This window comes from Zootoca vivipara, chromosome 3 (genome assembly GCF_965207765.1).
Source record: "Zootoca vivipara chromosome 3, rZooViv2.hap1.1, whole genome shotgun sequence".
NCBI lineage: Eukaryota > Metazoa > Chordata > Lepidosauria > Squamata > Lacertidae > Zootoca > Zootoca vivipara.
Genome location: NC_142586.1, coordinates 87,956,396 through 87,980,989, shown reverse-complemented (window position 1 = coordinate 87,980,989; position 24,594 = coordinate 87,956,396). Strand labels below are relative to the sequence as shown.

The window sequence follows — 24,594 nt, the reverse complement described above, 5'->3', positions numbered from 1 at the left end:
AGGAAGGAAAGAACCCACTTCTAGCCACCACAGCCAGCTTAAGCACCTTCTCCCCCTGCTCAAATCTTTTATGCAACAGTCCTGCTCACATGCCAGAAAAAAGCAACATAGAACCTGCAAACCGGAGTGGCAAAGTTAGGAGTGCCATTTTGAAGTTCAAAGCTAGCCCAAATATTTCAGCAGGAACTAAATCCTGCAACGTGAATTAAGCAAACAGGCAGAATTTTTCTTGTTGTGCATTATTTAGTCTACTGTTTTGCACATGATTGCTATTTTATTCTGCTTCTTCTAGGCATGGGCAGGAACAGGGCAATGTTTGGGCCTCTGTCCTGCCTTGAATTGCTCCCTCTCCATTGGGGGATGGGAAGCTAAAGGTGGGCTAGGAACTTGAGGTGCATCAAACCTGAAACAGATGCTCTGTCACTGAGCTATGACCTCCCCCCACCCCACCCCACCCCCCCTCTCTCTCTGTGGTCTTGTTCATAGCTTGCGTCCAGATGGGCAGAAAGGTAGCCAGACAGACACAGAGCGGCAGATATATTTCCGATGGTCCTATCAATTCTCCATCTGCAACAAAACGGCTAACTCTGTTGTTTTGCTTTTCAGGCTAGGCAGTCTGCCAGCAATTGTCTGCTTCCCTCAGGTGGCAACAGGACCTCTGCGCCCTTTGCATTGAATGAAGAAAGGGGTGGCAGTGGTGCAGGCATAGCCAACTGAGGGGTGAATGGGTTGGTATGCCCTGCTTACTTAGTTATCTCCCTCTTTCTTTCTTTTTTTGTGACAGGCAGTTTTCCAGAAAAATGATATTCAGCAAACAGGAACCTTGGATCAAGCAGAGCTGCAAGCATCTGTGCAAGAATTAGGTGAGGGAAAAAGGAAGAGTTTTGCTTTTGTTTTGTTTTTGTAGCATTCAAGCTTGCAGACTTCCCCCAGGCATTTGGGTGGCTTCTGTGAGCTAGTCTTGTGTTCTTTGTTCCTGCAGGTTATAAATCAGAGATGAGGACCCAGGTAGAGCTCCCATCAGCTCCAAGCCCATGTGGCCAATGATCAAGGATGATGGGAGTTGTAGCCCAGCGACAGCTAAGGCCACTACATTGGCCCTTGCCCCTGCTGTAAGATATGCTGGGCATGTGCTGAAGCCTTCTGTGCTGGACTGATGCTGTGATATAGATTACACATTCTTCCTAGGTCAGTGATGGAGAACCTGTGGTCCTCCAGATTATGTTGGGCTTGCATCTCCCAACAGCCCCAGCCAGCATCCCAATGGCGATGGAAGATGTAGTCCAACAACATCCTCTAAAGGCAAGAAAACACCGTCTCAACACAGTTTTCAGCACTGTCCCATCATCAGGTTATGTGTTTGGTTGCAGGTTGCTCTGAGTTGCCTGGGGCAAGATAAAGTGGCTAGGAGATTTAATAAATAACCTATTTTTCACTCCATAAGATGCACCTGACCAAAAGATGCAACTGATTTTTAGAGGAGGAAAGGGGGAAAGCCCTGTGGGTTTTTTTTTTTTGGATCAGCTCACAGTTGTGCAGCTTTTTTGCAAAGGGGGAAAGCTCCATTTTGGAGGATCAGCTCAAAGTTGTTGAGTTTACCTTGCAAAGGGGAAAAAATCCTATTTTTATGGGGTTCAACTCACAGTTCTGTAGCTTCTTTAGGAAAGGAAAGGGAGCCATTTCTACAATTTCCAGACAGATAATCTAATCAGCCAGTCACATGTCAGCTGGGGAAACACAACAGTGGAGGCCAGGGCAAGGGGCCAGGGCCAGGAAGGGAGCTAGCGTCTCTTATCTCCCTCCCCGATCTCTTGCAATCAGCTGCTGAGCGGGTTCCTTTAAATACAGTACTAATTATCCCTGATAAGGGCTTGGAATCCACCTCCTTCTATCAGCTTCACTCATGGGATTCCCATTTACCCATAGAGTGGTGTCCTAATTAATCTGATGCCCTACTACTCACATATGCTATGTGTCAGTCAAGTAGTTAGTATATAACCCAATGGAAGCAGCACAGGTCTGTTTTGCCAGATCTCTGAATCGTCACACATTTTAGATCAGACCAGATAAACTGCACGCTCAAAGAGCACAGTAGCAGATTCATTAACTTCCTCTGCTCAGACCTGTTTTTGGAAATGTAAGTTGTTTGTCCCACTAGATTTTTCTTGAAATGAACTGAATTGAATCTGAGGATTAATTTTGGCTCTTCAATAATTACGCTTGATTCAAAAATGGCTGTAAGGTAAATGGTGGGAAGGTGCGGGGAAAGCAGCTTTATTAAATGAGATTAGTACAGTTCACAGTGACACTGGAGCTGGAGCTTAATTAACTTAATTTAGTTCGAAACTAACATATAGAAAGCACGATAAAAGTTACACTTTAAGACTGTATACGAAAAGAAATGAAATGAGAATTCATTGCCATTCACTTGCTACACCGTATGACAACAATAAGCCAATCATCACCGGAAGCGTAATGCAATTAAAAATACAGCATTTTGAACATCAAATTAACAAACTTTGTGTGATTAAATTAAGAAATGCATTATTAATTGATTTGGTGCGCTTCCGTCACATATTCCATTGCTCTTCATGTAACAGATGCTTAAATCCCAGTGATTCTCAGCGCTTTACTTTCATGTGCTTCATGGCAGTAATTTCTTAATTGATGGCATGCAAAATTCTGCGTGGTTCTGGTGAAGGGAGGGATGGCTTCCAGCATCATCACTGCCACCATTTCCGCTGTCTTCATATGTAAGGCCAGTGTGATTAGTGTCAGCCTATGGCTGGCAAGAATCAGGTTTAAATCTCCACTCAGCCACGAAACTTATTGGGTGATTCTGACCTGTCGCTATATTTTAGCCTCTCCTGCCTCACTGAGTTGTTTTAAGGGATTCAAGATGGAATAATATCAATGTAGTAAATAATATAACTAGGACTATCCACAATCGAGTCCAGCTTTCTGCCCATGGCAGTGTCAGGGGCTCCTGGCTGGTTGCCTAGGAAAGTATAAAGACAAGGAAAAGTTTCTTACCTTCCTTTTTTATTTCAATCTTTACAGAGAGAGCCTGTAGAACCCAGCCTCTTGGATAATGGCCTTGTCCCGAGTAAACCTCCACCCCTTGTCTCTCCTACTTCCTCATTCATCATTCTCATTGTCTCCTCTATGGGTGCTGCTACATGCCCTCTGTCTTTGAGCTCTTTGCTCTCCAACTTTTAAGGCTCGCCGGGTTCTGGGAGATGGAGGGTTGGGAATACTTTCTAATGACAACGTGTCAGCTGGGTGTTGTTCCGGCTCTCCCATGATTTCCCAGCTTTCCCCCTCACCTGCCTCTGAGCTGCTATCCCCCTCAAATGCCTGTTGTAAATCTATACTGTCTTCCTCTTCCTCCTCCCTGGAAGGGAGGAGAGGCATCCCTCTGATTAAAAGCAGAATGGTGTTTTTGTGACCAGTTTAGCCGCAATAGGTGCTAAACAATCAGCAGCATTCTCACCAAATGTGAGTTAATTGTCCTGCACTGGGGGGAAAGGTGGATAAAATTAAATACATGAAAAGCAGTCCAGAACCATTTGCACTGTGATTGTACAGTGGTACCTCTACTTACGAATAACTCTACTTACGAATGTTTCTACTTACGAACGGAGCTCCATCCGCCATCTTGGATGCGGTTTAGATAGGATTTTTTCTACTTACGAATTTTTAGATAGGGTTGCTTTGACTTACGAATTTTTTCTCCCAATACATTCCTATGGGATTCGACTTACAATTTTTTTCGACTTACGAATGTGCGTTCGGAACGCATTAAATTCGTAAGTAGAGGTACCACTGTATGTGGAAAATCTGAACAGTAAGCCTAAATGTCTTTGGGGTCTTTCTTATCTTTCTAAAGGAATCTCCCTCAGCAATGAACTCTGCAAGCTGCTGGTCATGCGATATGGGAACCCTGGCCTGAACATCACCTTTGAGAGCTTTGCCTGCTTCATGCTGCGTGTAGAACTCATGATGGGTGAGGAGGCAGATGACTGCCGTATTTCTCTCTATTTCTCTCAAGCAAAACTGGGTTTCAGTCACAAGTCCTCTGTCTGTAACATAATGACTATCTTAGGACATTAAGGAGAGAGCAACACTGTGCATTTAAAGCACATTCAACACACTTTCAAAGCACATGACTTACCCCAAAGAATCCTGGGATCCTTGGTTTCTTAAGGGTGCTTGGAATTGTAGCTTGGTGAAGGGGAAACCACAGTTCCCATTATTATTTGGTGGAAAACATGCACTTTAAATGTGCTTTAAATGGATGGTGTGGATCTGCCCTAAGATAAACAATAGCTTACTAGAATGAGCCTAGGTGAGCCATGGGCTCCCACATTTCCTCTGTTCTTCTCAAGCATGGCTATAAGAAACAGATTTTATCCTTTCCTGGGAATCATCATCAGTTTCCCTCATTTCTTCCTTTTGCAGAGGCCTTTCACAATACGAGTAAAGATGGCAAAGGAATATATCTTCAAGAGTCCGAGGTAAGGACACACACCTTTCCCCCCCAGCTGTAGCATAGCGCCATCTGTTATGGGAAACCGGGTCTCCTGTTTAATATCTCAATCAATGGAGCACCTCATTGGTTGTATAACTCTCAAGTGATTGACAGTGATTGACAGGACAATGAAACCCTTGGGTCAAGAGCTCTTCCAGGAGCTTGGCTTCCTAGGTTCATCTGTGGGGATGGAGGATAATTTTTTACAGTCCACATTATAAAGCAAACCAACTTAGTCTGCAGCTCTAGAACTTCCAAGTAAATCAGAAAGCAGTTAATAAGTGGATTGCACACTTCTCTGAATTTTGCAGTGTGCACTAAAATATATCTATTACCGGTACATGGAAAATGCAAAACAACAACAACCACCCCAAACCACCCTTCCTATTTTAGGGGGAAATTTGTACAAAATGCATATTTTAGGTAAACTCTGTATGTTTTAAAAGCAGGCTTTTTTGTTCGTTTCTTATAAAAATCTGCAATGAATGGAACAAACTTATTTCTGAATTTGTACAAAACCAACAGAACAGAAATAAGTTGATTCATTCATATCTAGAGACAGAGTTGGTTGAGCTAAGAAGGGACTATGCCAGGCATCCCCAAACTTCGGCCCTCCAGATGTTTTGGACTACAATTCCCATCTTCCCCAACCACTGGTCCTGTTAGCTAGGGATCATGGGCGTTGTAGGCCAAAACATCTGGAGGGCCGCAGTTTGGGGATGCCTGGACTATGCCAACTACTGCGAACTACAGCAGGCATGCCATATCTGGGAACGAGAGCAAAGTCTGGGCCACAAGACCAGAGCTGCTCCTGCCACACAGGTCTTCCTGAAGTTGGCTGGGTTGACGGCAGAATAATCATAAGAGGAGGCCTTGATGGAGATGCCCTTCTTCCTTGCTGATGGCAGTGGTGGTTCTGCCTATCTTGGTCTTGATGGACCAATAGATAGATATGCCCCAGGGGCCCCCACCTCCATGGACCAAGTCCTGTGACCGGGAGACCATTTCATAGGCTAGCCCCTAGTGCAGTAGAGCAGGATGAAACCATTTTAATGCATTTCTCCTTGGTATTTGGCAGTGGATGATGATGACTCTTTATTCATGAAGTAAAGCAAAGGAGAAGAGTTGAGCTAATCTACCTGGCCCCTTCACAAGGACAGAAGTGACATCCTTTTATCCATATATGGGGACATTTTGAGTCCAGCTTTGTGGAATTTGGAAGAGTTTCCTTCAGCTCCATTGATGTCTCTTGGGACTGCTTGTGAGTGCAGCATGGATTATGGCCAGAAATCATAAGGTCATGCTTCTAGCATATTGGCTGAGGCTTCTTTAAAAAGCGCTTCCCTTAGAAGAAGGGGGGGGGGAGAAATCTGAGTTACTGATCAAGCAGCTGCGTGACAATGAAGACTGTGGTGTTAAGTCATGTGTCGTTTCAATTCGTTGAGGAGTATCTGCTGTTAAACCAGGATGGAATAGTTATATGGCTGCTGCAGCAAGGAACAGTGAGCAAGTGAACAAATGCCAAGTGGCCTAAAAGGCCTTGCAGCAGCTCATTTCCAAGATGCACTTGCCTGAGCTGTAAGGTTGGCTGTGGAGCCACTGCTCTCCATCTCATCGTGGCAGCTCATACAGGCAGTTAAAAGAAGCAGGGCCTTTTCAGTGGTGGCCCCAAAGCTTTGGAATACCTGGTAGAGATCTGCTGGGCTCTTTATAAGTGTCTTTTTAGGTATCTGTTTCAAGAAGCTTTGGACGTCTGGTTGATCTTACGGGCTGCTACTTTTAAAATGATATGGTTATTGTTGCTAAAACACTGTTTTCAGGTTGTTTTTAAAAATGAGTTTTTATTATATTTATAATTTTGCTTATTCTTGTATTTATTATTTTGTAAGAGTTTGTAATAGACAAGCCTGGATAAAAATGAAGAACATTTATACTGACAGTCCTTCAGATTGTCTGCAAAGGTTAGGGTTCACATGTCCTTTTAGGTCATTATGGAGTGCCTTCTCCAGGCATCCCACAATGCCTCATCTTCCCTTTGTTTCCAAGCTTAGCTTTGAACGTTGGGCGGCACTCCCCAAATTTCTTTCTTCTCCATTTGCATTTCCATTTGGGGCTGGAGTAAGTAGCTGGCCTACTTAACCGTACAGTGTATTTATTTATTTATTGCTATTTTTAATTACTCATCATAAGCTTATCGGAAAGGGTAGGATAATGAAAACAGGCATGCAAGAATCTGTGCAGTCCTTTGGGATTTGGCAGAGATGGTCACAAGAACTGTAGTTTGCCACTTTCTGTTGCTTCCTGGCGAGCAAACCACTGTTATCCTACATTTTTCAGCTGAGGTCGGTGATAAAATTGCTATTCAGTTCCCACTGCCTGCACATGTTGCTTTCAGAGCAGAATCAGGGCCTAAACTTCACGCTGCAAAACTTTTTTATATATAGTTCGTAACGTATTGCACAGGTTATGAAGGAAACTATGAGATAGCTCAGTGAGACTCTTAACATGGGTATGAGTCCCACGTTGGGCAAAAGATTCCTGCATTGCAGGGGGTTGGACTAGATGACCCTCGTGGTCCCTTCCAACTCTGCAATTTATATGAGTCTCTGGTTCTATGGAAATGGCTATAGCCAAGTATATATGTTCCAATGTGCTCCATCATTTTATGTATCTGATTTTTGTACGTTTGTGCATTGCCTCCTTTTAACACAACTAAGTGTAATTGCAGCATTATTGTGTGACTATTGATTGTTCATGCATCCCGAATAATCCCCTTTGCTGATTATTCAATAAAGTTTTTATAACGCTACGTAGCACTGAGATGTGTGAAAAGAGGTCTTCGTGAACTCATTGTACGCCTTAACTCGTACAATGCAAACTCCGTTCTGCGGATCCCAAGGAAAGTGTTCTTGCCATGGTGCTTTCCTTGACATTTTTGAAAATTTTATATACGGTATCTAGCAGAGAAACACTTCCAGAATTCTGAAGATATGGCTCCTATTTTCTGTGTGCATGGTGGCAAGCAGCACACAATCTATCTGGGGCGGGAGGGATGCATTCATTTATATTGAGAGGTACTTCTACGCCATCACACTTTTCACTGGGTGCATTAGCAGAAAGAACTACAAGGACACCCCTGTTTATCTGGAGAGCTGGATGAGAAGTCTTTCATGGAGACAGAAGAATGATGTGGAAAGCAGAGCATACAACACAATGAATAGAGAAGGCGGGCTGATATTGCAATTCATAATATAGAGATAAGGATTAGTTTGAGGATCTAGCCCCCAAGTTGTCAGAATACAAAAGAGTTCATCTTGTGTATGTATAATACAAGTGGAGGCGTAATAAAATGAATATGGAATTTGGATGGCTCTTATATATCCTTTTGCATGAGGTCAGTTTTTAGGCAACTTCAGTGATCCACAACTGTTGAATTCATTTATTTGGATGTTATTTGCATGGCCAGGAGTCAGGGATGATAGGAATCTAGCAACATCTAGAGGACAACAGGTCCCTCTTCCCTGCACTATGGCTAAAGTGTTGGTCTAGGACTTGGGAGACCAGTGTTCTACTCCCCGTTCAGCTATGAAGCTCTCAAGATGACATTGGGCCAGGCATTGTCTCTCAGCTTAACCTGCCTCGCAGAATGGTTGTGCTAAAATGGGGAAGAAGAAAGCCATGCACCTTATGCTCCTTGCTGGAAAAGGGGACTCTCAATTAATAATAATAAAATTAATGAATTAAAAGTGGCTTTTTTTTTAAAAAAAACCCAGCTCTTGTCACTAGTGCTTATTCAGACAAGCTTCTGGACTGGGTCCTTTCCATATGCTGCTTTTATTTTATGTAGAGATATCAGCCCCCACGCTGCCAGATATGCCATGATTAGAGAAAGACTGGTTTTCCTAGCGAGTAGCTTTTTGCAAAATGAAATGCTAGAAAACGACGGGCTCCCTCAGCTTTTGCTTCCTGCTGCGTCTCACACTGGATTGCACCTGAAAAGGAACCTTGCCAAGCTTGAAGTTCAATTTATCAGCACAGTCAAGATTGATTTGTTACACCACCAATGCTGAGGAAATGAATGTCTCCATTCTATTCCCATCCAATCCCAGCAGATCTTTGTTTTCCTCAGGTCACCTGTGTAATGTAAGACGCTGACATTCCTCAGATAAAGCAGGGAGCGGCGGAGGAGGAGGGGGACTTCTGCAAAATACAAATTAACTGCCTGCATCCAGCAAATACATTACCAAAAATTAATGCTGGTTGGAATGTGAAGCCGAGCCCCGATACAACATGTGCCTGGCAATGAGGCAACTGCAGCTGCATGATATGGGTGGGGGTGGGGTGGGGAGCAGAATATGGAAACTACTGTAAAGGGCAATATTTGAATTAAAGTCAACATGAACATCTACATTTTGGCATTTTGTTCACAAAGGCCTTTGACCCTCGTCTGATTTGTTATCACCAGTCTGTATAAATAGGCTCCTAGTTCAGCTGGCTGTTTTTAAAATCAGATTTATTAATATTATTGGTGTTGTAATTTGACTGTTGCTGCGTTTTGAGATATCTAATACTATCATTAGCTCCCATGAGTTCTGTTTCATGGAATTGCAGGGTACAAATTTATTTATGCATTTATCTATTTATCTATCATTTATTTATTTGGGAAATTATATAATGCATTTTTTGCAAAACCATTAAGCTGTTTGCAAAAGGGTACATTCAGGTGTGGAGAAAATTACATCCATTTTCCTGATTTAAATTCCAGTGCTTTTGCCACATTTTCTACTTTTAGTTTCACGCTACAATACCTGTTGTGGACTTGTGCCTCCAAATTCCGTCACTTTACTCCTGCAATTTTCCAGGTTATGGAGGTTACAAATGGATTCCCCCCCCCAATGAAATAATATGGAAATGAGTGCTAAATAAGCACTATATTCCACTAGTTTTCCAGAAGTGGCTTTTACATGGTATAAAAACTCAAATATATTGTGGAAGTTAGGGAAATGGGAAAATGCAGTAAACTGCTGTGTGAATGCAGCTAAAGTATTACAAGTCATAATCAAAATACTTTAGGAAGGTCCACCGTTCGAAACAGTACAATTAATAACTGAACTTTATCACCCTGAACAAAGAACAGAAAGGGCAAGGTAGCTCAGTGGCAGAGCATCAGTCTGAAGCCCTTGAGAGTCACTGCCAATCGATGTAGAAAATACTAAGCCAGATAGACCAATGGCAGCTTCCTTTGTTGCTATGGGTTTGTGCCGGGTATTTAAAATAATTACCAAGCATGCCAAACCTCTTTTTTTTGGGGGGGGGGAATATTCCAGAGGGTTGGAAAACTCCTTTTTCCTGTGATGTTTCTAGATGACAAAAGCCAGAGTCTCTTCTGAAGACCACTTCAGCTGATTTGTCCTGTTGTAGGGGATGGGTGGCGCTGTGGGTTAAACCACTGAGACTAGGGCTTGCCGATCGGAAGGTTGGCAGTTTGAATCCCCGCGACGGAGTGAGCTCCTGTTGTTCTGTCCCTGCTCCTGCCCACCTAGCAGTTCAAAAGCACGTCAAAGTGCAAATAGATAAATAGGTACCGCTCCGGCAGGAAGGTAAACGATTTTTCTGTGTCCTGCTCTGGTTCGCCAGTAGCAGATTAGTCATGCTGGCCACATGACCCGGAACCTGTATGCCGGCTCTCACAGCCAGTAAAGCGAGATGAGCGCTGCAACCCCAGAGTTGTCCGCGACTGGACCTAACGGTCAGGGGTCCCTTTACCTTTACCTTTTAGGGGATGGGGGTTGCTAGGTGTCTTGGTCCCAAGTGGTTTAGGGTTTTATACATCAGCAGTGGAACCTTGAACTTGGCTGGTAGAAATAGGCAGCCAGTGCTGAACTTTAAGCATATAAAGTAAAAAAAAAGATAAAGGACCACAGGACGGTTAAGTCCAGTCAAAGGTGACTATGGAGTTGCAGCGCTTTCAGACTGAGGGAGCTGGTGTTTGTCCACAGACAGCTTTACGAGTCATGTGGCCAGCATGACCAAACCGCTTCTGCCGCAACGAAACACTGTGACAGAAACCAGAGCACATGAAAATGCCGTTTACCTTCCCACCACAGCAGTACCTATTTATCTACTTGCACTGGCGTGCTTTCAAACTGCTAGGTTGGCAGGAGCTGGGACAGAGCAACGGGAACTCACTCCATCGTGGGTATTCGAACCACCGACCTTCTGATTGGCAAGCCCAAGAGGGTCAGTGGTTTAGACCACAGCACCATCAGCATTATATGCACGACTAGATGGCACCACTCAGTAGTCTACCTGCAGCATCCTAATTGCAGCTTCCAAACCAAGCACAATTGCAGCCCTTGCATGGCTTTTGGCGGTGGAGTATGTGTGGCAATGTCAAATTTCAGCAGATCCCCATTTTCATCACCCACATTAAAGTTTCATTTACAAACAAACTGGATGCCATAAGAGAAATACCAAAGGTCTGGCATCCTACCTGAAGAAATTGATGTGCATTAGATTCAGGACAAACAGGGCACTTCATCTCGCTACACAAGTTGGACAAGAAAAGGCTGTTGAAGGCACCATCGCAGAAGTGAGGTTGTGGGGGAAGCTGGGACTTCTGTGTTCATTTCTGGATCCATGTATTTTAAAGTGACAGGATGGAGCCTCATTTAAGAAGCAACCCAAGTCCAAGGAATTGGAGAGATGTTTGGGATCATTGGTAGAATGGATTATTGTTAGAATGGATTATGTGGAAGGATCCTTCACAGGAAGTAGCAATACATCTTAGTTCCTATTAGAAGATCACAGCCTACGGCCAAGTCCATGTACACAGGGAGTAGGGGGGCAACAACATGAATTCTGTACCAGCACAACCCAAATTCTATTAGAAGGAATTTTTGTCAGTATAAAGCATCAGGCAGCAGTATTCTTATTTGCAAAATTTACTTGCTTCCAAAACTAAGGGAAAATCTATCCACCCACCCATCCATTTGTAGGATCTTGAAATGCAAGAATATAGGAACCCGTGTCAGGAAGTATTAGCCATGGGAAAAGTGCAGAGATCTGTCCAAGGTACTGAAGCCTCTGACCATTAAGGTTTGCTATTTCAGTCCTGATCTAGTCTCCGAGATGCCAAGAAACAACAGGGGTCCATCTCTTCTCATTAGTCACAAGAAATAGACACGTTAAAGAAAAATTATAAATTATAAAAGGCAAATTTTATAAGCAACAGTGACACATTATGAATGCTAGCATGAATGTGCAACCACCATTTTATCAGCTTTTGCAAATTAGGCATTTTCTGAGTGCACTGAGTAGGCAAGGATGTGTTTAATGAGACCTGACACCCTTTGAACAACTTTGAAATGCTGCTCTGAGTTCAATAAAGCTATTTTGTTTACTGGGAAGGGGTGAAAGGAATTTTTTTTAAAAGATGGGCAAATGATATAAGTGGCCAAGTAATTGTGCCTCAGTGGGTATTCATATGGCACTACAATCTTTCAGATTACATTTGCTGTAAAATACAGATGCGGGTGGTGCTGTGGGTTAAACCACTGAGCCTAGGGCTTGCCGATCAGAAGGTGGGTGGTTCGAATCCCCACGACGGGGTGAGCTCCCGTTGCTCGGTCCCATCTCCTGCCAACCTAGCAGTTTGAAAGCAAGTCAAAGTGCAAGTAGATAAATAGGTATCGCTCCAAGCGGGGAAGGTAAACAGTGTTTCTGTGCGCTGCTCTGGTTCGCCAGAAGCGGCTTTGTTATGCTGGCCACATGACCTGGAAGCTGTACGTCAGCTCCCTCGGCCAATAACACGAGATGAGCACCGCAACCCCAGAGTCGGTCACGACTGGACCTAATGGTCAGGAGTCCCTTTACCTTTACCTTTACAGAAAAGCAAGTTACAATGGCAACAAATATATTTATAAGATATGTCTCAGGGAGTGCTTAACTCTTGCAAGCCTTCGGCAAGAGTTGGTCCCTGCAGAGGCATTCTTGGAACCTTACGACAGCGCAGATTTCCCTCGCCAAGGCTGAAAAGAAACCATCTGCATGGAGGCATCCTCCTTGCAGCTGTAGAAACTTCTGCCGGCATCCCTCCTCTGCCATTGATGTTGCAACAGTGCAAATGGCCAATGGGATTTAATCTGTCCTGTTCCCCTGGGGTGTGGTGGATGGGTGGAAATACACCAGCCCTCAAGCTGGCATACTTGTTTACCCTCTTATTGGGATCAGGGAGAAAATGGTAAAATCCAAGCAAAGCCAACAGAGGACCAGTACTGAAGGGAAAACATCCCCTTCTTCTGTCCTGGCAGCATGAGCCCAGCAGTTTTGGATCTGGTAGTTTGTCTGTCTTCAATTCCTCCCTCCCCTTTGTTGGATTGCTCTGCTGATAGCCATTCTTGGTGACCATGCCACACAGTTCCGTATTTGGGGGTTGTATTGAAAATGGTGGCAGGTGCAATGGTTTATGTTTGTCTAACGCTGTTATTCTTACTTTCAACAATAGTTGAAAGATAGAGAGCGGAATCCTATACATGTCTACTTGTGGGAAAGTCCATTTGAGTTTACTAGGGCTTACTTCTAGGTTATTTGGTATAGGATTGCACGCCTAATCAAGATTAAGGATCTGGAATGCACATTGAATATTCTGTCACTGGGTTATAATCGGAAAGCACATGGAATGAGCAAAAAAATAAACTATACCCACAGAAGTATTGCTATAAAAAAAATGATCTGCAGCAAAAAAGACTGTACTGTGAAGAAATTATAATTAATGACTTTCTGAGGCAATGGGAACCATTCATTACCTTATTGAGCCAACGTGTGTGTTACCAACTAGTTTTTTAATGTTCTTTATTAAGTAATTTATTACACTTCTTTTTTTTAAAGTGTTGATATGAAAATCTAATCATTTCATTTTTCTCTCTCTTCCATAATTGTGATAGCCTATTAGGGCTGCTAATTAATCTTAAAATTAAAAGATGAGATCATTGAGATGCTGGACACTGCATCAGACATATAAAAGATGCAACCTTCACAAAAATCCTTCTGTGATGATTTTGCAGCTCAGCTGTTAAATTCAGTCCTCAGCTTTATGAGAACCTGCTTTTAGAAACTGACCCTTAAATCTACCCTCCCAAAATACGGATGTTGCCCACAGTAAAACAGAACAAGGCCTTCAAAACCAGAGTTTCCTTTGCCTCAGTGGGGCTGTGAGGTAAGGAAGATTATGATTCCAGCATCTCATTAATTCTAGGAGTGATAATAAGCATCTTCCCGAAAATGACTGTTGGAAAATGAGTTCTCTTCCCTTATATGCAGTTTTTGCACTCGTTACCAAGAATTTGCTGCGGCTCTGAGTCTGAAATGTGGCAAAATGTACATGCTTGGTTTATTTTTCTTCTCACAGTTGCTTGAAAAATGTAACTACTACATCTCTTTGAACTAGATAGCAGGTCATTAGCAAGCCTCTGGAAATTCACTGCCTGTCAGAACAGACAATACTAGGGTAGATGGGCAAAATAATCACTTGGTATAAAGCAGTTCCTGTTAAGAATTCAGTGGTCTGTGTCTGCCTGAGCTAAGGATTCTGAGCCCCTGTGTTCTGATTCTATAAGTGATATCTATTTGCAGAATATTTCGGGATTTGGGCCTCTGCCATTGGCCCTTAAACTCTGAGTTATGATCCACAGCTTGGAAGTTTAGACAGCCAATCACGTTGGGAGTGGGAGTGGCCCAGGCCTTCAGAAATATATATAAGCAGTTGCTTTGCCCCTGTTGTCCAGTTCTGTTAGTTCAATAAAGGTTCTTGCTGTTATCACTGCCTTGCCTTGTGGGAAACAACCTACACTTCAGTTCCTATGAAGGTATTCTGCGAAGGGCAATGAAGGATCATGGAATAGACGCTGAAGGAGCTGGGTTTGTGTACCCTGGAGGAGAGAAGGCTGAGGGGAAGAGACACAGAGGATGGACAAAGATTTGTTCCTAACAGGCCGGCCTCCATTGGATCTAACACTCTTTGGCCCACCTGTGGTATATAGCCAGTGAAGGTGGTAAAGGAGCTAGTTTAAACAAAAAACAGTGCTAAGCAGGCACAGAACCAGGAAATGATCCTTATATCCCATTAGATAAGATGGACCACTCTGTTCTACTTTGGGGGATTTAAAAAACATCCTATGGATGAATTCATTGGAGATCATCTTTTTCAAGAGGGAAGCTACAATGGAAGTTGGAGAGCTGCAGCTAGGATCAGAAGTGCAGAGCTTCTCCAAATGTCCATAATTAGCAATATGCAAATTGCGGAGACAATGGGCCAGTTCCCCCACCCCTTTTCCTCCATCCATATACACACAGCTTAATTAGAAAAAGGCATGCAGAGCACATTGAAGACGTCTCTGTGCTCTTACATATGGCTCACTTCTAGGTCTTTGGACAAGTCTTAATCTGTTTTTATAAACAAATAACACAGTCATTTACATGAATAGCCCACATTTCTAATGCAAATCGTCCTCCCTAGTGCATCTCTGCGGAGAATAATATTCTGTGTAATTACCACACATATTTACCAAATACATTTGCCCAGAGTAGCTCGCAGTCCATAAAAATCTATTGCTAAGCAGGCCTATTAACAGAGCTCCAGGTCCTGTGACATCGCTGGACATGCCCTGGGGATTTAGATGTTCTCCAGCAGGTGCTCTCCCTGTGGAACACCCTCCCATCAAATGTCAAGGAGATAAAGAACTACACATCTGAAGGCAGCCCTGTACCAGGAAGTTGTTAATGTTTGATGTTATATTATGTTTTTATATGTGTTGGAAGCCTCCCAGAGTGGCTGGGGCAACCCAGCCAGATGGGTGGGGTAATAGGGTGATGACTTTTTTACAACCTCATTTCCCTGTATCATAATTTGATGAGCTTTCATTAAAGATTAGATAAAATCTTACTTTCAAAGAGATTTGATTAACAAAAAACCTGACACACAAAATGATTTTAAAATTTTTATTTTTATTTATCAGTTTTTTGACCCTTTTTGAAGTCACTGTAAGCAGATATAAAATTGAACCCAAGCTTTAGAGTCACGTATATACAACATTATATAGGGTCATCAAACACACAAGGAAGCTTTTTTTTTTAGCTGCAGTAACAGTATAGACGCTGCTAGAGGACGATGTTTTGCTACCTCTCCTGTAGGTTCTTTTCCCAGCATGCCCGGCAGGGTCTGCTGGCTGAGTTTTGAGGTCCCAAAAAGGGGCTTTTACCTTGCGCAGGTGTGGCATTTGTATACCCTATGTTGCTAAGAACACTCCCCATTGTGGAATGTGGTGTTGTGTCCAAATTTGATACGAAATATATATAGAATTGTTAATACAATTTTATGAAATGGTAAAACGGCATACAAAAAAAATAAAGAACGGTTTGTGCGTGACCTTTTTTAAATATTTCAATGGAATATACCTTATTTTAGTCATTAATAGGCAAAAGTTCATCCATTTGTGCTACACTGTGGGATAATAATAATCATCATCATCAACAACATCATCATCTTAGCCTAACCTACCTCACAAGGTTGTTGTGAAGATAAAATAGGGAGTGGGAAACCATGTATTTCACCTAGATCTCCTTAGAGGAAAGGTGTGGTATGAATCAAATAAATGAATAATCCTCCAAGGCTGATATGACTTTAGGGAGTTGGGCTGGACCTAAGCAATGAGACGGTGCTCCTGTGACATCCTAGGAGATGATGTCAGGCATTGTCTTTCCATACCTTGTAGCTTGAGCTTCTCCTCTTCCAAACAGCAGCTCCTTTGCTCAAAGGAAGGGTATTTAAAACCATTTGTAATTTGGAAATTGCTACGGGAGCTTGAAATCCTTCTAGGTCTTACCATTCCTAATTATGTTCTCATCCATATGCATCGCCCACCTGCATGAAACTGCGAAGAGATCAGACGCCCAGCTCTGTGGAGCGGTTTCTTCTGCCGTAATAGCTTGTAATGAAAACATGCAGGTGAGACTCACCACCTCCCCCTTCCTGAACAGGATAATCTTCTTTGGCTGGAATGAACTTCGCTGATTTCTCCCAACACAATTAAGACAAATCCACCTGCTTTCTTGCTCACTCCCTGCCTGGATTCTTCCTAGCCAGAGGATTATTGCTTATTCAGTGGAAATTATTACCATGTCCTAATGGGCACGGCTAGAATCCCGATTGCCTCTTTTTACCTGTTTAGCTGGCATCTGTTGATCCGTCTGGTCTAGCGAAATCCCCTGCAGGGGCTAGACAATTTGTATTATTTGGTATGCGTCAGTGGAACAAGGTTTGGGGCAATAAATGCCATTTTGTTGATGGGCTTTTAATGTACCCCACTCCATAAAGCCTGATCAAATCAACCCAGTTCACAAGAGTGTATTTCCTTAATTAATAAGAAAAGTAATATTCAGAGCCGCCTTCTTCTTCTTCATCATCATCATCATCATCATCTTGCTGAATTTTAAGGGGAAACCATTTGAAAAACTGCAAAATGCCCACAAAATCTCATTAATGCTGCCATCTTTGCAGTGGAGATTCTTCCAGAAAATGATAAGTTTAATTTTCCATATTGGTTAATAAGATCATGACATTATGTTGAGCCTGAGATAGTGTATAACTTTCCAGCTAAGTAAAAATCTTTCTCTTAAAAAAACAATTCTCTTTTTAGATTAATGTCTAATATTTTGTTTTAGCTTTACTAACCTTATATGCTGCTAATGGGCTGCAATCAATTATCAGCTTTTCTACAACTGTCAAGGATTGGAACTGATTAGATATTGAGAGCTCTTTAAACCCCTGGGTCTCTCTTTTCTTTTTAAACTTTATAACAGAGCATGTCAATATATATCTCATGTCATCAGTGGACTGGAATGTCAGAATTACCATATCCAGAGACAGTGAACTTGTGAATACCTGATGTATCATCTTCAGGTCCTGTCAATGAGGTGTGCATAACTCAAGAGTAATTTACCACTGGGGATGTGCTATCGTCAATCTGATCAAAATGCTGGGGGAGATCTTGAGATGAAGAATGACATTGAGGAAGCAGCCCCAGAATGAAATCTTGTAGTTAGGGGTGACTTCAGCTGCCCTTACTTAAACTGGCTACACAGGTGCTCCAGTTGTGACACAAGATGTAAAACAGATACAATAAAGTACTCATTTACTCTCTGCATAGCTATGGAAGTCACTCTTAAAGACAGAGGTGCCAACTTGAATAAAATATGGGGGGGGGAGTAAGCCGTGCACTGCATAATCAATCACACGACATGGTGCACACACACCATTGGGGGGGCAGCCCCCTCAAATATTTTATTGGGGATGGCGAAGGGACCTCAGCCCCTAGGAACTGGCTCATATGCCTTCAGAAGGCAGTTGGCTACCAACCTAATGGCTTTAAGAGAGGATTAGACAGACCCATTGCCAGGGACCGTGCTGTGGAGGGCTGCAAAGAGGAAGAATGGTGGGAGCCACCCCCTCCCCCTGTTCCTGATCGTGAATCTTCCCAGGAGCAGGAGGGCAGTATAGATTTGGAACAGTGGTTTGCAGAGGGGCATAGTTCATAAGGCAGAAGCTGGGAAATACTGGATGGGCAACAGCTAGGAGAAGAAACACTGGAAGAGAGAGGGTTAACAGATTCACAGTCTCTAGACCAGGGGTCAGCAACCTTTTTCAGCTGTGGGTCGGTCCACCATCCCTCAGACCATGTGGTGGGCCGGACTATATTTTTTGGGGGGAAATGAACGAATTCCTATGCCCCACAAATAACCCAGAGATGCTTTTTAAATAAAAGGATACATTCTAGTCATGTAGAAACACACTGATTCCCGGACCATCTGAGGGCCGGATTGAGAAGGCGATTGGGCCGCATCCGGCCCACGGGCCTTAGGTTGCCTGCTCTAGGCAGCATTCACCCCCCCCCCTATCTCCAAAGTCACCGAGAGCTCAGAAAGTGTTAGAACAGAAAGCACCGAGGCTACAAACTCAGATTACAAGAGTAGGAGTGATGTAGATTAATAGGGACAAAGCGGGGGAATGTCCCTTAATTGGGAGCCCCGCTATTTCTAGGAGATGTGTTCTTTGTTCTCTCACTGTGGTTATTAAAGATTCTTACTGGTAAGGCTTTTCTTTCATTTGCTCTTCTTATCTACTGCCACGGGGGAGGAAGCCGATTCCCTGAAGCCTGACCCCCATGGAGGATTTGGTTATTGAAGACTACTAGCCTTGAGGGCTATGCTCTGCCTCCATGACCGGAGGCAGTTATGCTTCTGAATACCAGTTTCTGGAAACTGCAGCAGAGGAGAGTGCTCTAGTGCTCGGCTTCTGCTTGTGGTTCTCCGACAGGCATTTGGCAGGCTGTTGTGAGAACAGCATGCTGACTTTGATGGGCCATTTGCCTGATCTAGTTGGCTCTTACATTCTTATGTTAATCGGGCGCAGGGCAGTTGCCTCTCAGCCCTGCCTTTATGGACCTTCCAGAAGAACTGGTCACTGTTAGAAAAACAGAATGTTGAATGAAATTAATCTTTGGTCTGATGCAGGAAGGTAAGGGCACCCAATGTGGTGCTAACTCCTAAGGGACATGGGTGGCGCTGTGCTCTAATCCACTGAGCCTCTTGGGCTTGCGGTTCGAATCCCCATGATGGAGTGAGCTACCATTGCTCTGTCCCAGCTCCTGCCAACCTAGCAGTTCGAAAGCACACCAGTGCAAGTAGATAAACAGGTACTGCTATGGCGGGAAGGTAAACAGCGGTTCCATGTGCTCTGGTTTCCGTCACGGTGTTACGTTGTGCCAGAAGCGGTTTAGTCATGTTGGCCACATGACCCAGAAAGCCGTCTGAGCACCGCAACCCCATAGTCGCCTTTGACTGGACTTAGCAGTCCAGGGGTCCTTTATCATTTTTACCTTGCTAACTCCTAACCACCCCACCAGGGATGATGGCAGCTGGAGTCAAGCAACACCCAGAAGTCAACACATTGGCTACCCTTGCAGTAAAGTCCCCCCCTCTATGTTATAGAGACTTTTCTATTGACTTCGAGATGTGCCTTGAGATTAGCAAGGTGGCACAACAGCAAAATGTCAGCACTTGATGTATGGCTGGCAAAACTCGGGCGACGGAGCCATGGGGACCCTGCAACGAAAGGTTCCGTGTGTAGATGCCATGAACGATTAGATCAGAGGAAGGAAAAACCTTTTAAATCATCACGGGTGGGATGGCCTCAACAGTGCAGGAGGCCTTCAGCCCCACTTAAGCTCTTAACGGAGAGCATCAAGAAAGTTTAAATGGTTTGCAGAGGTCTCTCCACAGTAGGGGTTTCGCTACACCAAATCTTTAATTAGTAATACCTGACCTAGAAGGAATGAGACAAACAAACTTGGGGAACTCTCAGAGAATTCAGTTCATTAACCCTTGAGTGCCGTTGGGTCCTTATCATTATCCGCCAGGGGAATGGCACAGCTCTCCGGTTAATGGAAGCTGTTAAATCAGCTCTTCGCCAACTCTCTCCCTCCCTCTCCACCTTTTAAAAACAGTTTCAGCTGTTAATTAACCAGAGACTGTCATCTAGGAAAGTTTGCAAGAGAAAAGGGGGGGGGCAGTGGTTTAATTAAAATAAAATTCCTTGCTGAGGAAATCTGTTCAGAATTCCCTCCTGATAGCTGTGAAGGCAAAAAGCCCACAGGAATCCCCCCGCTTCTCCCTTTGATGATTTTTAACGCTCACGAAAGATGAGCAAAAGGAACGCAGCCGCTCGAGCAGAAAGAGGAAAGTGCTTTCAAACATGCCACATTTTGAATCTCTGATTCTGCCTGTCATCCTGAGCTTCAGATGTGAGGCAGACGGGAGCCCAGTTAGCCTTACAGTGGGGCGTGTGGAGGAATGCATGAAACCAATGTCAAAATATTCTGCTTCGCGAAGGCAAGACTTCGTGGTGTATTTTTAGAATTATAATCTTTCTCTGTTAGAAGCCTCAGATAAGGGAGTTTTGAAAAGATTTTCTGGTTGTAATGAGCAAAAGGGAAGGGGAGGAAATCTAACCTCAGAATATCTTACATATATTGTGGAAGATACCTACAAAATACATCACATCATCAGGTATAGCCATCTTTAAGCTCCCCGAGGCAAAGATACAGGAATTAATCAAAAGTCTAGGAAGGGGGGAATCACTTGTCAGTTTTGAACTGTGTACTTTTGTGTGTGTGAAGCTGCAATCCTAACCTCGCTTACCTAAGAGTAAGTCCCACTGAATTCAAAAGGATTTGCTTCTGATTAGACATGATTTCAATCACATTGCGAGTTGCCTAGGGACTGTTTGTATGAAGTGCCAAATACTGTAAATCCAAATACAATAAGTTTGGTTCTGTACAGGTCTGGTTGGCTCACCTCTCAAAGGATATCAGAGAGTTGGAAAAGTTTCAGAAAAGAGCAACCAAAATGATCAAGGGGCTGGGATAATGGTCCTATGGCCGTTTTAGTTTGTAGAAAGGGTGACTAAGAGGGGGCATGACAGAAGTGGGTAAAAGGTGTGAAGAAAGCAGAAACTTTGTCTCCCTCTCACAATACTAGAATTTAGAGACATGTTAGCAGAGTCAGGGCAGAGAAAATAAGGTAATTCTTTGCACAATGCATAGTTAACTCATGGAAGTTACTCTCACAAGGGGTAGTGATGGGCAGAACTTTAATGGCTTTAAAACAGGATTTGATCCTGGAAATATAAGTAGTGTTTGAGCGCCTGCACACATGTGTGTCTTTGGCCTGCCTCACCAGGAGTCCAGCCTGCAAGGACTCATTTAGTGGGAGGCCAAGGCTTAGCAAACCTACCAAGACATTTCTGTGAAGAAATCTACTTCTTGGGGTGCCCTTCTCTCCTCCCAAATTCTTATGCAGACTGCCCATCTTCTGTGATGCTTATAAGATCCTATGGGCTACTGTGGACAGAAACTGATGAGAGGAAAATTCACTCCTTCACACATGCAATCTCCTGTACTCCATCTCGGAGAGTTTAATGGAGTTTTCATTACAGTGGTGCCTCGGTTTAAGTACACAATTGGTTCCGGAAGTCTGTACTTAACCTGAAGCGAACTTTCCCATTGAAAGTAATGGAAAGTGGATTAATCCGTTCCAGACGGTCCGCGTAGTACTTAAACTGAAGCGTACTGTATTTTAATCTGTATTTTAATTAATTGCTTTTTATGTTTTATTGTAATTTTATTGGTGTGAGCCGCCCTGAGCCCGGTTTTGACTGGGGAGGGCGGGGTATAAATAAAAATTTATTATTATTATTATTACTTAACCTGAAGCGAACTTTCCCATTGAAAGTAATGGAAAGTGGATTAATCCGTTCCAGGAGGGTCCACAGAGTACTTAAATGGAAAGTACTCAAACCGAAGCGTGCTTAAACTGAGGTACGACTGTACTGAGGGAAAGGGGAAAAGTAGTCTTCAACTACAGGCAATTCCAGTGTTGTAGGCAAACGGCCCCCCTTACTCATTGGTGCCACAAATCACTGGGTCTTTCCTGCCTCCTGTGAAGTCAGCAGCAGTCATTCACTATTATGGGGGAATGTAATGCAACCTCTCCTATTGAACTTGGAGCTGCCAAGCCAGCCTTAGGTAATTTTGAGAATAATAATTTGAAAAATCATGAATGTTCTCATTCCATATAAATCCACCTTGGGCAGGAGGGCAGTTAGGCAAATAACTGACACTCAAAACATTTTTGGTCAAGTTTTTTTGAATCAAATCATTTTTGATAAAATTTTCAACAGATGAGGAAGTACTATTACTTGTGACAATATATTTCAATCTTTTCTGACTAAAATATCACTCTATATAAATGCTCATGATTGTATTTTTTTTGGGGGGGGGAAACGATGACATATTCCTCAAAGCTGGAAAATCTCTGTAAAAATGAGAGAACATTATTTGGCAAAGTTATAAGACTGCCGTCGTTGGTTACACATTATTTGGGGATTATTTGTTTTACTAGCTGGTCAAAAGTTCTTGAAAACCTTTAGCATCTATATTTCTTATATTTGGTTTTCACTAGAGCTTTTTTTTTTAAAAGACTTTAGCAAAAATGAGTCAGGGAAGGCAGGGTGAGGGACTAATAAGAAGTTCTGCCAATGCTGTAAGGGAAAAACAAACAAACCCTAGAATGAATTATTTAACAGCTCTGAAACCTTAGTGATTTATAATAAGAACCTGACATTTGGCAAGGGATTCTCTCGGGATCCATGCACTCCTTGGTGCTATTCCTATGAAAATATATAGATTTTGTCAACTAAATTTTTTCAAGGGAGATATCCATTTTTGTCTCTGTGTGAAAAATGCCAGCGTTGGTAGAGGGAAAAGGCAAGTTCATTTGAAATCAGGGAACCCTCCGATTTCACTAAGCTTCTTTAAACGCATACTTACTTTATCTTAATCATTATATTCAATATACATCAGCACTTAGGAAAGGATAGTATGGATTACCTGTTCTATCTGCTAAGCTAGCTTCGAATTGAAGGATCCAGTTTTGAATTAAAGCTAGAAATGGATGGAATCGGAATAATTTCTCAAGAGAGAGTTCTACCGAGATGGGGCAACCACCAAAAGTGCCCTGTCTCTAATGTCCACCAATATGACTTTGTTTATTTATTTTCAAAAACTGTGCTGGGCTATTATGAATCCTGGAACACTACAATTCTCTTGGTTCTTCTCTGATATTTGCAGTAGTTTGGCACAAAGTGAAAACACCTCTCCCACTGCCAGCCCCTCATCATCTGCTATGTGTTTTTTGGGTTTTCTAGAATGATTCCATATCAGTCCACACCAGCACCCATAATGCTTCTATCCCTGTGGCGAAAATGGACTGGATTAGTTTGCTGCCATCAAGGGGATTTGATGCATATTCTGTCCCCTCCCCCCCTTCCTTGTGTGTTCCAGAACTCAGCTATTTTTGCCAGGTCTCGGGACAGTCCAGGAACCCATGGCATAAAATCTTTTTTTCCAACTTTAGTCATGTCGCTCAGCTGATCTTTATGGGCAGATATTTCCTTTTGTCAAATTACTTTTTACAAGCTTGCTGTGGGAGATTACTTCCGGGAAGAGACTATTGGACAGTCAGAGGTGATACGTTGCTTTGTAATGTCTTTTCAAATCTTTAATGGAATGTTGCACTCCTTCTATACCAACTACATTGATACAATCCTGTTTCACATCAGAAATGGGTAGTATAGGGTAGGGATGTGCAGATCTTTCTGGTTCGGTTTAATCTCTATTTCTCATTTTTCCAACCAAAATTCAGCTCTTCACATTTCGTATATCCAGCCCTCGTGAAAGTTCATCAACATTTTAGTGTGAATTTCTCCTACACATTTTCATGTGCAATTCTTGCCCAATGTACATGTTTTTGTGAATCCATTTCCTCCAATACAATGAACTTTGGGGCGTTATTTTCACCAATACCGTCGCACCTTGGTTGTTGAACGGAATCTGTTCTGGAAGTCCATTCGACTTCCGAAAACGTTCAACAACCAAGGCATAGCTTCTGATTGACCGCAGGAGCTTCCTGCAGTCAATTGGAAGCTGCGGAAGCTGCGTCGGATGTTTGGCTTCCAAATAACATTTCCAAACGGGAACACCCACTTCTGGGTTTGCAGTGTTTGGGAGCCAAAACGTTCATGTTACAAGGTGTTTGGGATCTAAGGTATGATTGTATATGGATTTTAATGCATGATTTCTTCCTCCACTCCATGCATTTTTGCACGTTACTTGGCTGAAGAACTAGATTTGCAAAAACTGGAGTCGTGGTGTGAATTTTGAAGGATGGTTGTGCTTTGGTGCGCGCATCTTGTTTTGGAAAAAGAAAATCAGGGAGGGTTGCTTTAAAGGCAAACCAAACTGAATTTCTCCACCACCCCTAGTTCAGAGACAGCAGCCTCCATTATTGCTCTTTATGGCAAATCACTGCCTCTTTTGGTTTGGCACAAGTGCTGCCTGTGATGCAGGGGCTACCCAGTATGAATGGAGCCCGTTGATTCTAAAACTCCT

General features: G+C 43.0%; 1 protein-coding gene across 1 annotated transcript in view; it reads left to right on the top strand.

The window, feature by feature from the left end:
- The window catches only part of LOC118082688 (calpain-14), a 48,626-nt gene extending 41,286 nt beyond the window's left edge, over window positions 1-7,340 (top strand). The window contains exons 19-22 of the mRNA XM_060272963.2: window positions 785-863; window positions 3,890-4,006; window positions 4,462-4,517; window positions 5,610-7,340. Coding sequence (XP_060128946.1) covers window positions 785-863; window positions 3,890-4,006; window positions 4,462-4,517; window positions 5,610-5,636 — 279 coding nt within the window. The 3' untranslated portion in view covers window positions 5,637-7,340. The remainder of the gene's footprint in view (window positions 1-784; window positions 864-3,889; window positions 4,007-4,461; window positions 4,518-5,609) is intronic.
- The last annotated feature ends 17,254 nt before the right edge of the window (window positions 7,341-24,594 follow it).